At 45.2% G+C, this 14,852-nt stretch overlaps 5 protein-coding genes across 5 annotated transcripts; 3 read left to right on the plus strand and 2 right to left on the minus strand.

Annotated features, from left to right (window-relative positions):
• Positions 1-1,143: 1,143 nt before the first annotated feature.
• On the minus strand, positions 1,144-2,149 carry F5891DRAFT_1197404 (kinase-like domain-containing protein; the record flags this gene model as incomplete). The annotated part of the gene is made up of 5 exons (XM_041368477.1): positions 1,144-1,192; positions 1,243-1,423; positions 1,479-1,698; positions 1,745-2,010; positions 2,059-2,149. 5 exons carry the CDS (start codon positions 2,147-2,149, stop codon positions 1,144-1,146), a joined length of 807 nt encoding a protein of 268 aa, XP_041218260.1.
• Positions 2,150-2,461: 312 nt separating this feature from the next.
• Positions 2,462-2,750, plus strand: F5891DRAFT_1197405 (uncharacterized protein; the record flags this gene model as incomplete). Its single annotated transcript, XM_041368478.1, has 2 exons — positions 2,462-2,542; positions 2,604-2,750. 2 exons carry the CDS (start codon positions 2,462-2,464, stop codon positions 2,748-2,750), a joined length of 228 nt encoding a protein of 75 aa, XP_041218261.1.
• A 1,539-nt stretch (positions 2,751-4,289) lies between these two features.
• On the minus strand, positions 4,290-4,724 carry F5891DRAFT_964091 (uncharacterized protein; the record flags this gene model as incomplete). Its single annotated transcript, XM_041376069.1, has 1 exon — positions 4,290-4,724. The coding sequence occupies one exon, from the start codon at positions 4,722-4,724 to the stop codon at positions 4,290-4,292; it is 435 nt and encodes a 144-aa protein (XP_041218262.1).
• Positions 4,725-5,398: 674 nt separating this feature from the next.
• F5891DRAFT_964113 (uncharacterized protein) lies at positions 5,399-5,880 on the plus strand (the record flags this gene model as incomplete). Its single annotated transcript, XM_041376071.1, has 2 exons — positions 5,399-5,725; positions 5,752-5,880. Coding segments are annotated over 2 exons (456 nt in total), but the record flags the coding sequence as incomplete, so codon positions are not given.
• Positions 5,881-8,444: 2,564 nt separating this feature from the next.
• F5891DRAFT_986545 (uncharacterized protein) lies at positions 8,445-11,405 on the plus strand (the record flags this gene model as incomplete). Its single annotated transcript, XM_041377788.1, has 11 exons — positions 8,445-8,471; positions 8,529-8,602; positions 8,759-9,009; positions 9,089-9,388; positions 9,443-9,757; positions 9,851-10,074; positions 10,138-10,338; positions 10,553-10,619; positions 10,917-11,029; positions 11,284-11,298; positions 11,355-11,405. 11 exons carry the CDS (start codon positions 8,445-8,447, stop codon positions 11,403-11,405), a joined length of 1,638 nt encoding a protein of 545 aa, XP_041218264.1.
• Positions 11,406-14,852: the final 3,447 nt, after the last annotated feature.

Consider the following 14,852-nt stretch of genomic DNA (forward strand, 5'->3'; position numbering starts at 1 on the left):
CAGGATTTGATGGAGGGCACAGATCCATGCCAATTTTTTCCCTTCTTGTAAAGGTCAAGCACCTCACCGATGGACATACGCTTCTCATTGCGAATAATAACAAATGAGTCACGACGCAGGGGATGCATGAGAAGTTAGGCGTTTGAGAGGGCATATTTGAGTCGGCACAATTCGGAAAAGGTTCACCATGTATCCTATAAACCTGCCCTGAAGGCCATAGAAAATGCAATGAAAAATTGGTCATGGCAAGGGGCAACCGTTCTACCCCTTGCCATGACGAAGCTGCCCCTTGAACTTGGGTATGTGTAGCGCAAGTGTAGCGGACTTCGAATCGGCATTGTTGGCAACCTGTGACACAGTGTGACGAATGCGCGAACACTAGGTGAGATTGACTAGAGGTGCTCGCTCATGCTGTAGCAACACAACAGATCAATTTTTTAGTATAAAAAAATCTGGGCCATGTTATTGAGATGGTATTATATCTACTAATGACTATCCGATATTTATTTTATGTTGTGGATCGAGAGCAATACGCGAGACCGTAAATAAGCGCGAACACTCGGGTACATCTAGTATAAAGTCAGTGACGCGATCTAAGATGTTGGGCTGGTCCGAGCATTAGCTTGGGGTGAGACGCAAGCAGGTGGAGCCGCTGGGAGGGCGGGAAACCTGCTTACGAATTCGATCGCGCGCTGACTCTCTATTTTGACAATGAACTATAAATTTGCGAAAATACGTAAGGGAGGGGTGGGTGGGTGCAACGAAACGTTGATATAATGAGTGAGGGGTATGTGAGGTAGCCCGAATGTGATGTCGGTGGTAGGTCGAAAAAACGAATGAAGGAAAAACGGCAGCAACGCTCGGCTGGAATGTGGTGCCGGGAAACTCCGGTGAGCTATGTTTCCCGGCACCTTACAAGAATGCGTTGGTGTCAGCTATTGAGTTGCTGTAGCCGATCGTGAGTGATTCGCCAGGGTAGGGAATGATAATGAAATCGATATCATCGGGATGGGATTTAACATGTTAGCTGGTTAAAATATAAATGTTTATAGGGGGGAAGTGTGGATACAATAGGGGAGGAAATTGTGATTGACAATGTGGAACTCGATGAATATTCATTTGTCGCAACAAACCAAGGCAAATCTAGCCCAGGATATCCTCCAGGTAAGAATAGTCCGGATCCTCTTCATAACTGTCAACCAGAGTCAGCCGCGAATAGAGTCAAACAAAAGCTGTAAATACCCTAGGTCCTCAGCATGTTCTAGAAACAATCCGAGTGGAGCAGGGGTGATCTCCGACCACCGAAGTTCTCGTTTCATTGCCTCGCACTCTGCTGGGGAGAGTCCACACCACGGGAGCGATCCTTTAGCTAAGTGAATCAGCGTATACGTCAAGGATATTATGTCGTCTCGGCGACTATAACCTGATCAAATATGTTTGCTGGTCTGCAAGGTATCGTGATATACAGGTAAACTCACGTGTATGGCAGTGGACGTGGATGCTCATATACGGCAACGTGCCTTCGGCGCACTCTCCAGATTCCGGTTTATGTTTTCCGGTCTCGTCGCGGTAGCGCTTAGCATGACCAAAATCCACCAAGTGAGGTTGCAACTCCCCATTAATCGGGAGTACGATGTTTCCAGGCTTGATATCGCGGTGAACGACACCTCGGTCATGGATTTGATGAAGAATTTTTACCTATTCCAGTCAGCTAAACGATTGTCAAGACGATACACACACTTACAAGAGCTTTTCCCAACACATATACCTCACTGATAGGAAGAGAACCCCCACAGGATTTCATATATTTGAGAAGGTTCTGGCCAAGACGATCCAAGACGATCATCCCATGGTCTCGAATAGTGTACAGACAATGAAATCGCGGGATACCGGAGACACCTTTAAGGGCTTTGTACGCTGCAACCTCGTTGTAAGAGCGCAATACACCGCACTCGACTTTAATTACCACATCTTCCTTTGTGTGAATCTTCCGTGCAAAAATGACACAACCTGAAATGGAGGTAAATAGATATAGTACATATAATGAGACGAAGGTACCAAAAGAGCCCTTGTCGCAGAGAGTTTCAGTCCAAAACTGGCCGTTAAAAGGTTTTGCAGATCCGAAGAGGGCGGTTAAGTGAGAACACATTGTAGGGCACGAAAACTTGAGACCAAGGAGTAGTCAAATTTCTATATACACGGAGTTCAAAGTTCAAACAGTCAAGCTCAAAAAGTCCGACAGAAAGTTCGGGGATCACGTGCGGCCGAATTGAACCCAGCCAAGCAACAAGCAGGGGTACCGCGTGAGACCGTGTGAGATTGCAGTCCAAAATTCGAAGATTCGAAGATGATGAAACCAGGTTTGCCCAGATCGCCATCTAGCTACGCTGACATCCCCTTCCTTTCAGCCAGAAAGTGCCAACAAGAGGGAAACACCATCGTGCCATACCCATCGTCAAACATGTCGCATTCCGAGTCGACGGAATCTGACCTTGACGACTTGTCGAGCTTTCTACAGGAGACCGAATCATCTCAAGATGTAGTTCGCCATGGCGTTTGAATCCGCGCTCGAACCATTCGCTGACGCATGTATACTCATCCAGATCTCGCACTGGCAGGCTCAGGATGCTTCAGAACACTCGCCAAACGAGGAAGAATTTCGTGCGACTTCTCCGGTATCTGAGCTGACCATGGAGGAAATCCAGGCTGAATGGAAGCCAGTGTTCAGAAAGCGTGCCCGAGACTGGTGAGAATTGACAACTCCAGCGATTGGATGTAAGCACTCGACTTCGACTTTCGACCTCTGGCCGTCATGCTTGGACTGCGACCTGGAATCCCTACGATTAGATGCTCTGGACTCCTGTATCATTTGCTACACAGTATTTGATGCTTGCAGATCTCGTCGTGCCTCTGGTCGGGCCACGCCCGCTATAAGACACCCGTCGAAGGGAGAAACCAATTCCTGCTTGACGTCTACTCTCTCAAGTCGCGCATATAGTCGCGACTCACCGTTTAAAATCCAAAATCCCGTTTCACCCGGGTCGCCGTCTCTTTCAATGTCCCCGCGGATGGTGCCACGTCGACCAGTCCTCTTCCCCGGCAGGGAGCCAGCACTAAAGCTAAAATCATCGACGCCCATCGAGATGGAACGAACGAACGTGCTCGTCGACTGACCGTTCGAATCCTGTCACTCATACGTTAATGCCGTTGGAGACGAAGATCCGGAAGCTCGATCCTTAGCTGCCACAGAGCTCGTATCCGCATGTGCATGGTTTCTGTGATATTAACCAGCGGTTTTCCCAGTGTCATGTCGATCCGATTACAGTGTTTATGATACTGAATAGAAAGTGCGCCGACTTGTTGCGCTGCCCAGTCACGATTGCGATGAGTCACTGCAGAACGACTATCTTCCTTCGGGAGCCTAGGCTCGACCTCATTTCAGTGTCTCGTCCGTTCAGTATTTTCGACGCTAGAAAACGACAGTTCCAGCCCTTCAAATACTGAATTTTGTGCTTCCCAGTCGCGACGTCCACTGCGGCCCCGAGATAATACGAAAGACTTTAAAAAAGTCAGTGTTCTGAATGTTGACTCGCGAGGTATCCGTTGCTTGCTTTGATCAATCAGTGCCTTCTCCTGTCTGATTTCAGATCAGTATTTTTGACACTGAAAAGGACACTGAAAAGACACTGAAAATACTGCTCTGAGTATGCAATGATACAGTGGAATCAGACTGAGCTCGTAGATGAAGATTGCTGACACTGCGAAAGACTAACAGTTGTCTCAAATGCTGCTTGACTCAGGAGGTATTAATTGCTTGCTTTGATCAATCAGTGCCTTCCCCCATCTGATCTCGGATCAGTGTTTTCGACACTGAACATTTTTACTTGAATATGTGATGATGTGGTGAACTGAGCTAGTAGAAGAACACTGTCGACTCTGCGAAAAACTAAAAGTCAGTGTTCTGAACTGTTGTCTCAAATGCTGCTTGACTCATGAGGTGTCCATTGCTTGCTTTGATCGATCAGTGCCTTCTCCCATCCAATCTCGGATCAGTATTTTCAACACCTAAAAGACACTGAAAATTTTCCTCTGAATACGCAATGATACAGCATCAGTAAAACACCTGGTTCCTTACCTTACTTATTCTTGTCTTTCTTTCGTCGAGACGAGTATAGGACTTCTTGCTTCTTGCTTTTTGTCCTTTTTCCTTACTACTGAAAGCACATTAAGGGAAACAGGAGTGAAATCAAATTAAGCATAATAAGTACATTGTATTGAAAATTGAGAGTTTAGGACACGATTTCAAATGTGCGGTGATCAGCATATTTGTTAACATAAAATTTTCGGAAGGAATCATAGGTTTGGTAGTGCCAGAGGTTGAGGGAAATGAATTGGCTACCATAGACGGGAATAAGGTGAGAGGCGTGGTAGATTGAGTCAACATGAATGATAGATATGTTGGGGGCATGATTGGCATGGTGAGCAGGCTGCACCACCCACATCCCTGTATCTTCATCAGGTGAATCTCCGAGGGTGTCAAACCATCGCACAACTGCACTTGGATATGTCTCAGTCCTGTAAGTAAAAGAGAAAAAGGTCAGTACTCGAGCAACATCCATACCCCTCATTTCGTCAAGGTCCGGATTCACGTTAACAAAGATACAGTCATAACATGGGTGCTCCTTTCTCCATGCTGGACATGCATGAATGTGCTCGTGGCACATACCACCAATGCCGCTGTGATCACTGGGGGAAAAAAACCTTGAGCATGCTGAATTAAAAATATTGATTTTGTCGTATTGGGGACAGGTCGCAAGAGGAACTTCTGAAGGATCGCGTTGGTCATTTGGATTGAGCTGGGCAAAAAGGAAGCAGGACATCATATGTGGGAGTTGGGGAATCAACGACTGTGCGTGCATGGTTGTGTTCTGATACAGTATGATATTAGCTAGTGAGAATAAACAATGATGATAATGAAAGAACATACAGGCTGTCTTCACCAATTCCACATGTGCTTGGATGACAGTCAGGCCAGTGTCAACTTCGACATCCCCGACATCCCAGTCTTCCCACACACCCACCTCACACTCAGCATTAGGTGGCAAAAGATTTCCAGGCTGGTCATTTGCAATTTGGATTTCTTCTGTTGTAGGGTTAGTTGCAGCACATCAAATGTAACACTTTTAGACTTACGTAGTGCATTGATAGCTGCTGCAAGACATGTCCCGCTGAGCATGCCACAATTTGTAAAGTCAGCCCGTTGTAGAGACTCATGCATCTCTGGGCTTAGAAACTCGACTTCTCTCACCTTCCTAATAACATCCAGCTCTTATCCCAGGATTAGTCTTGCGCATGTGCGCCCCTTTTGCTTTGCAGGTATCTAGCGCGCGTAATCCATGAACAGCTTGGTCTTTCTTACAAAAACTCAAGGGAATTGAATAAGATAATTGACAAGCAGCTTCCCAGTCACCCAAAGTTCAGGTGTGAACAAATCGTCATTGCAGGTGAGGCATTCGACATTTTCTATAGGGATGTCATCAAGTGTGTCAAGGCCTTGTATGGTGATCCAGATTTTGCCAATTTTTCAGTCTTTGCACTGGAACACCACTATGCAGACAAGGAACAAACTGTCCGGTTATACTATGATATGCATACTGGTAAATGGTGGTGGGATACTCAGGTAAGTTTATATTTTGAAGATTTCTGCTCATTGAAACTAACTGATGTGTTAAATAGAAAAAACTTGATCAGCACAAACTGGGTGCAACTATCATTCTGATTATTATTTCAAGTGATAAGACTCAAGTAACAATGTTCCACAACAAAACAGCTTACCCAGTCTACCTTACCATTGGCAATATTCCAAAGGATATTTGCTGAAAGCCATCTCACCGTGCCCATATTCTTCTCGCTTATCTTCCCACTACCCGTCTTGAACACATCACCAACAAGGCTTCATGATGCTGAACCATTGCCAACCTGTATCATGCCTGCATGGGCCATATCCTAGCACTGCTGGAGGAAGCTGGCTTAGACGGTATCATCATGAAAAGTGGGGATGGTACACTGTGTGTTATGATGATATAGATATGACTTTATGGGTAAGAACACTCACCTGGTATTCTAGCCAGTCATCTTTATCCCCCGAAAGGGAAGAAATCCCCCCATTAAGATTATGTCGGCCTCGAGCAAAAGCAGGGATTATATGACAGGCTCTCAAAACTGCTCCTGGATCCATGAAGCCAAAAGTGGTTGTGTTTGTCAATGGCAGGAAGTGAACTCATTCCAAAGCATGTGTTTCCCATGAATGGTGTTGTATCAGTTCATACCACTGAACAAAAAGAAAATATATTTGGCAGGACTCATATACATTATCTGAGTGCACAGCATTGATATGGTGGATACCGAGCACTCTCGCATAACAATATTTGACATTGGATTCATCACCATGCTGGAGCAGCATGATGTTGCAATGGGGTGTCTGAGGATTTATCACATCTTGAGTCCTTCGAATGTTGTACGTCATATAGTTAAGCCTGACAAGGTTGTGGTGGTAGATTCTGTTGAGCTTGAAGAAATGTTGTCCCTGGTCGGGATGGGCAGAGTTCTCCACCGAAGATCCAAGAGTCCCTATGCGGCCCAGGATATGATCCATCAAATGTGGTACGAAGTCCTACATCATAATATTAGAACAACAATTGAGCACCCCAAAAACCTTACCTTTATGGCAGGATCCCCTGCATGACTGCGTAGATAATGTCCCAAATCATCGAAAATTTTCTCACTTCATCCAATATGATGGTGTAATTGGGGGTCGATTGCAGGTTCATCAGCTTGCATATGAGGGGCCGGTATTGCCTGCCGGTGTTTGATATGACGTAAACAATTTTGACGGTGCTCGATTTGAGTTAGCTGGCAAATGAAATTTCTGTGATCGGTTCGATGGTATCTGCCTTTCAAAGTTCAGTGCTCTAACTCTCCCTTATAGTAATTGAGGTAGGGAGCAGACAGGGAGTAAAAATAACTTACTGGTTCTGTACTATACAAGTCTGTTGTGCCAAAGCGACAAATGGAAGTGACATAATCACCTAACACATGGAATTTGTACATCTTTAGATTAAGCGACTTCTTCATCCTTGATGGCCTTGGTAAACATGGATCCTGCAACTGCTCAAAATTTGCCTTCTGTTTCCCTTTGGCATTATCCCCTACCCTCTTTTGAGCCACTATTCTTTGCCCAACACTGTTTGGCATGCTGCCCTCTGTGTGTCTGATAGCATCCTTTGTCTGCCGACGAGACCTCGCATCGACCTCATGGTCAAGCTCTTGTGTGTGGTATGCAGTGCATACCTTCATTTTGAAGTGATGGAATTTTTCACCAAGGTGGGTGGTTTGCTTGTTGAGAATCTCTAAGGTGAGGTCAGAATGCATGCACAGTTTGGTGAGGCCATGCCAATATGCCATAATGAAAAGAAGATTGAGCAGAATTATGTTGTGAGCATCAGGGAGGAGGCCTTTGAAGACAGGAATAGAACACTTGTACAAAGTTAGTCCATGAACATAAATGAGAATGGTCCCTGAGGTGTACCTGTAAAAGATCCTCAAAGTTGTGTGCCGCCATGTTTGACATTTCGGAGGTGTTAGCGGAGAACCGCCTAATAGTTGCAGGACCAAATGGAGGGACCTGCCTGTACCTGTCAGAGATGGAAATGAGTACCCCAGATGTCATGAAAAAACAAATTCAGCACCTCTTGTCAAGCTCATGTACTAAGTCCTTGTTTAATGCAGTCAGAATTCTCAGTAACTGAATCAGAAGCATGTGCCATATCCCCAGCTCAAACTTGTAAAGGAGATCGATGACAAGTGCTGCAAATACGTTGAATCCTAATGCACTAAGTTTGTTAGATAGTGCATTCTTATTAAGTATTAGTTCAGGTGACAAATGAGACTAACGATTAAGCTCACTCAATTCGGCACCCAGGAATCAGGTTTGAGAAGCACCTCAATGGCCGTACTGTCAACACTATAATTTTCCTCATAGATAAGTTTGTGTGCAGTAGCAACAGGCTGATCCCTCGAGACATTGGATTGTGCCAGGGTTGAACATTATTGCCAATCATGGCTCATCCCCAAATTTTGAAGCCGTCCAGTTGGTATGAGACAGCGTGGGCAAGGACAGCCTCCCAGCTGCTAAATGGTTGCAACAAGGACCCTAGATTAGTTAGTTTAGATGGCTTACAGATAATGATCATGACTCACTTTCAGTATTGCTACAGGAAATTCATCAGCCGGATGACGAATTGGAGGCTCATATGGACGTTGATGCAGACTTTGTCCTGGTGAGCATGCCTTCCTATATTCCACTGCTTTTGGTTGACCGATATGTTAATTTTTAGCGCGAAAGCATAGTTATTGCGCAGGAGGCTGGCAAACTTGAGTGGTGTATGGACATTGACGCAGACATTGTCGCGGTGAGCACGTCTTACTATGTTCCACTTCTGTTCATTGATGAATATTGTAAATCTTAGCATGAAAGCATGGTTATTGCGGAGACGGCTGATGAATTGGAGTGGTCTATGGATGTTGATGTGGACATTGTCATGTGAGTTCTCCTCGAGAGTCTGAACCTTCCTTCCACTCAGACTCGGTCACCCACCAGGCATCCTTGGCGGGCGTGCCAGGTTTACAAACCATTTGTAGGCATTGTCCATTCATGCTAACTTCATGTCACTGACTCGGAACTACCTGTAGCTGACAGTTTCAGCATGGACCGACGTCAGGGTCAGTCGCAGTTGTACCGGCAGCAGGAGGCTCAGAATTATGAGGATTGGGTGGCCTTATCCAATTCGTTGCGTATCTGGTTGCCTTACAACGTACCTGGCAGTCGTAGTACTTTCCTTGGCACACAGCACCTAGATCCAAACAAATTTTATGCCAATTGTTACTCTCCTCAAGAGCCTGGACCTTTCCAACCCTACTCGGACTTGGTCACTCACCAGGCGCCCTCAGGTATGTCATGTACACAGACCGTTGGTGGGCGTTACCTATTCATACTAACTTTCTGTCGCTGACTCAGAACCACGTGTAGCTAATAATTTCAGCGTGGACCGATCTCAGAGTCAGCAGTTGCAGCGACAGTGGGATGCTCAGAGTCATGATGATGATCGCCGGGAGGCCCTACTTGGCAGATCGCAGAGTACCTCAGGCTGGTCGCCATACAATATATCTGCCAGTGGCAGTCATACTTCCCCTGGCACACAGCACCTAGCACTCGCTGATCCCACCAGTTTTGGTGCCGATTCACATACTTCAAGTTCCTCTCGAGAGCCTGGGCCTTCAAAATCCCACTCCGACTCGGTCACCCACCAGGCGCCCTCAGGCACGCCAGGTAGGCATCGTCCATTCACGCTAAATTATGCCGCTGACTTAGAACCACCTGCAGCTGATAGAGTCAGTGGTGTCGAAATCGACACAAGACTCCTAACAGTACCTCGACTCAACATCAGCTTGCCATTACATCGGTTTAATCCATATCGTAGACCCGGTGCCGTCCAAGCTAGTCGTGATCCAATACTTTTGGACTCCAACTTGGAAATGGTTGGTCCGAGTCATAGTGTAACAGTAACACCTCCGCCCCTGCCATTGCGGCGGGGCCTCTATTCCCTACCGATGCTATTACTACGATCCCGCGAGCATTTCACGTGTTTTATATTCAACGATCGTGACGGCTTCCTCATGGATGCAGACACCTTGAAAGGTCATGCACGTCGCAGCTTAGACGCAACGTTCGGACAAAATAATCGCAAGTGTCTCAAATTACTCGATCTCAATGGCTAACAATTGAAAAAAGTCGATCTTATCGAGTGGGCCAGCGGCGAGCCCAGAGTCCTCGAGGTATGCAAGATAATCCAAACCCAAAAATTCATCAAGGATGAAATTAGAGATTGTTTGGCAATGTGCTGCGAATCCCTATACGGCATCTGGGATGCCCTTGGCGAGATGTCTGAACAAGACTTTATAGCCTTTATCGCAGACCTTCTTACAGGGGAGAAGTTTCTTAACGGGCCTATTGAGGTAAGCCACTGCTCCCCAGCCCGGGCTTGAAGTTCGTTCTAAATCTTGTGGTGCTTGCTTCAGGTCGAAGGGGTAATGCGTAACATTCCCTTTGGACATGTTGGTATGCGTACCTCTGTGAGACACTTGCTATATTCTGGACTCCGTTACGAGCAGTACATCAGCCCTAGTTTGAACCTCAAGCCACTCCTCACATTTGTCAGTCTGGCGATTGCTTGGGTGTTGTCCCAACACAAAAGTGGAACTTTTGTTAAAATTGGTTTTGTTAGTAGCAGTCCTGATAGGGTCGAGCTTCACAAAAGGCTACGGAAAATTTTTCAAAAATTGACACCAGCCGAGTTGAGGGCTTTAACCATACATATCTTCACACAAAGGGGTGTACCGCCAAATATTTAGTTACATCAAAAATGTAGTAGTTCAAAGCAATGAAACGGATCTGATTTCCACATGTGGGAGCCTCGTGTCCGTACGTGACCAGTGCTCTCTTAGTAATGATGACTCACTCGGTGAACAACCACCGGCCGCGATGATCGACTGCGGAGTTAGTACGCACACCATTGCACCCAAACTTGAAGCTGTCACGGTCTTCCTAATTGCCAACATACATACAAGCTGAGTGTACTACAAGTCTCAAATTCGTTCAGACAGGCGTGAAGTTATGTGATTCTGCGTATCTGCTTTCTTCTAAAAACTCCAAGTACCTCAGGGAAGTCGGATATGGTTGTACTACTACTAGTACTACTTGAACGGCAAGAAGTAGTATGTGTCACTCCGTCACTTGGTCCACAGCTGCTAGTTCTGTTCATGCTTGCGGCATTTCAGATACTACGCCCTTCACATAGTCAACACTATTCGCGTTGGCGTGGGCCTCCTCGGCGTGCTCGCCCAATTCCATTTTTGCATCTTGCGCAAGGTAGTCTGTCAGACTCAGATAAGGAATGCGTTGGCCAATGAGGTATGTTCCTGCCCTCCGTAATGTTCATGGGGCCTAGTATTGATATAGGGCTTTAGTCACGCTTTATAAACCTCGTATCGACACCTGAAATCACGCATACAATGGCAGTCGTCGAACTCGGTTTCGTTACATCCCCTGCCAGGTGCATCCCGGACCCCTTTACCTCTCCTCACCACTCCTCCGAGATCAGACTCACATGAAGGTGCTATATGCTGGCAACCTGTGGTATGATAAGTGAGACATTGTTGATGCAGCTTGCGGTTTTTCAAGTGCGTTTATGACACAAGCTTAGAGATGTCATGACTTGTGCTGATGAACTATCCAGGTGATTATTATCGGTGCCACCAAGTCAAAGACGCGATTATCACTGGCATGACCATGCGCTGAGAAGACCATTCAACAAGGAATTCGACTGTACTCAAGCATCTCCGATGCCCTGGAGGCTCGTGAACGAATATTGATGACATTAAAATCAAGAATCGGCAGTGGCTCGGAGGGCTGGACTGGAGACGGGGAAAGTGCCGAGAATTGGATATTAAGAGATTTGATTTGGAGCGTTATTTTGATGGTGGGGTTGATTTTTGGGTGCATGATAAGTTTGTATGCACTGGTTATTTAATTCTGAGTCATCTACCAGTACTACTGCTACTACAGGCCAATATCGAAAGTCATGCGCGCACTCGGCAAGGTGTAGTGAATCAATACAGAACCTGTTGAAGTTGTTCTCGGAATGCCACGGGGTGACCGTTACTATTCTCCGCTGCCAGTGAAGACTCGAAACGTGACCCGGGCTAACTCTTGGTCTAACTTACTTTCCGACGTCGGATGACCTTGAGTTTTTGATCCTGTGACAATGTCCGAGTCACTTTCCGAGGAGCGAGTCGCATGCAAAAACCCTGAAGTCCGCTGACTGAGCCTGCCCAGGGTCCCTTCAGTTAGTAAGGTGGTCCGGGGGCCTGACTCGAGCCGTGAGAGTGGATTTTGCGTACGTATCACATCAGACTACCCTAGTGACTAGTGACTACTTTTACTACTACAAGTGACTCTTAGTTTGAGTCTGAGTCAGACTGGAATTCCAGCCTGCCGCTGTTACGACTCTGGCTGGCAAGTCGAATGCGCGAAAAGCTTCTTTGCGTTGTGTTCTTTTTTCTCTTCATTAATTTGATGCTACAGTGGCTCAAAAAAGTGTCCCAATGTTTGTAGCTTTTCATGTAATTGCTATATCATGTGTCGAGACGTGGGAATATGACTAAGCTATAGGGAGATGTCGGAAAGGTCTGCATCTCAGCTTCATTTCGGTTCCCTATACCGTGGGAAACTAATGACATTATGTGAAGATATGAGTATTTTAATTTGATGACTCATTGGGACACTTTTTTGACTTTGAGTTTTACTAATGTAATCTCTATAATTCTAGTACTGTGTGTGACCTCCTTCTGCTCCAATCACTTCTGCCACTCTTCTAAACATATTCTCTATCAATTTTGGGTATTCCTCTTTGGTGATTCCATCATACTCTGCTGTAACACTGTCTCATAGTTGGAATAGCCCCTACAGTGAATCTTGATATGCTACAAGTAATTTCTTGAGTGATTCTCAGGGGTATTCAATATGTTTGATGTCTTGGGTCTATGTTGAACATGATAGAATAGTAATATTATGGTCTTTAAGTTATTTGGTAGCCAATCTAGAAGGTTGCTCTATAAGACTTAAGATCTCTTAATCACTATATTCTAATTGGAAAGACTGCTGATGCTAATAAAGTGATTAAATTGATTATTTCCATCATTCCTATGACTATCTCTACTCAAATAGTCAGACAGACTCTCAAGACAGCCCATCTTAAAGCTATAATCAAGAAAAACAGATTCCTCTGTCTCCAACCTATAAAAATAAAAGACAAGATGCTACTTTCAAGTACAAATATCGGACTGCTAATAGCTGAAAGAGGTTTATCTAGTTAGATAAGATTAAAATCAATAGGATGAAATCATATGGCAAGGAATTTATATTAAAATAGATAAGACAATCATTAAGATAAAGAAAAGTTAAATAAACACCTTAAGTTTCAAGACAAAACTTGATGGTATAGGACTATATGAGATAAAATGGAGTGGGAATCTTCTATGAAGCAAAGGGGAGGATGAATACAGAGTAGTAAATACTCATTTGACAGGAGTGTCTGCTAAGAAGCATGCAGAAGTTATGAGTTAATGAAGAAGATACTGTTTTGTGATAAGACAATGACCCCAAGTATACCTCTAAATAAGCCACCAATAGCTTGAAAACCATGATATTACTATTCTATCATGTTCAACATAGACCCAAGACATCAAACATATTGAATACCCCTGAGAATCACTCAAGAAATTGCTTGTAGCATATCAAGATTCACTGTAGGGGCTATTCCAACTATGAGACAGTGTTACAGCAGAGTATGATGGAATCACCAAAGAGAAATACCCAAAATTGATAGAGAATATGTTTAGAAGAGTGGCAGAAGTGATTGGAGCAGAAGGAGGTCACACACAGTACTAGAATTATAGAGATTACATTAGTAAAACTCAAAGTCAAAAAAGTGTCCCAATGAGTCATCAAATTAAAATACTCATATCTTCACATAATGTCATTAGTTTCCCACGGTATAGGGAACCGAAATGAAGCTGAGATGCAGACCTTTCCGACATCTCCCTATAGCTTAGTCATATTCCCATGTCTCGACACATGATATAGCAATTACATGAAAAGCTACAAACATTGGGACACTTTTTTGAGCCACTGTATTTTGCAATGCTCCAGGCTGCCTCTGGCAGAGTGCAAACGGCAGCAACAGTCAAGGTCTAAGTAGGCATTGTGCAACATGCAAATTCCACCTCTGTTCTAGTGTCCTAGCTAGCCAGAAGAGACAAGAGAGGGCAAAGGAGGCAGCCAAAGCTCCCGGGAGTCTAAAACGATTAGCGATGACACCACTGGGCTCACTGGCAACCAGTTCACGTTCACGTTCAAGTTCTGAGTCGGTAAGTATTCCTCAGACTTGGAGAGTCATCCATGAAATTCTGACAGTTTAACAATTACTGCATCTTCCTAGAAAATATTGCCTGCTTATCGTATGCCACTGGTCACCTGCTCAAAACCCATTGCTCCATGCCCGTCGTTATGGCCAGACGCTAGCAGGCACCAAACTCTGGCTAGCAAAGTACCTATCAGTCACGGTACCGGTGCAGGGCAACACTCCAGTACTGATGATGATAGGCTCGAATTGAACGCATTAGAGGCTGACTCTGTTTTGGGTGTGTCCAGTTTGAGTCACCTACTGAGATGCTGAACCAATAACTCACGTTCTGCGTTTCCCTCATTAGAAGAACCTCCGTGCCCTCAGAGACGAATCCCAAGAGATTTTGAAGATATTCCTCTTCCTGATGGGGACATTGATAGCTCGCATAACGTCAATGCTTTGCCTATTCGAAATCCAGCCCTGCCTCAATCTAGAATCCAGAGAGTCCTATTAACATTACGTGACACACTCCAGACCCCCTTTAATTCTCTTGGTATTTGCCGACTGTACCCCCATCGCCCATCGTTCGAGCCAGATAAATTCATCTCATCCTCACTGCTCTCAACCACGTGTCCAACGGCCACACAAGAGGCCAACTCAGGCATCCTCCCACCTCCATACCCTTTTCACAACATGACGATCTACCGACTCATGTCTTGGATGAACTCTGGGAGTAATAAGAAATCCGAGCTCGAAGTCGCCCGTCTCGTCAAAGAAGTGCTGCTGGCGAAGGACTTTGACCAAATGCACCTGGAGAACTTTTCAGTA

Source organism: Suillus fuscotomentosus (assembly GCF_016647785.1).
Source record: "Suillus fuscotomentosus strain FC203 chromosome Unknown F5891scaffold_122, whole genome shotgun sequence".
Taxonomy (NCBI): domain Eukaryota; kingdom Fungi; phylum Basidiomycota; class Agaricomycetes; order Boletales; family Suillaceae; genus Suillus; species Suillus fuscotomentosus.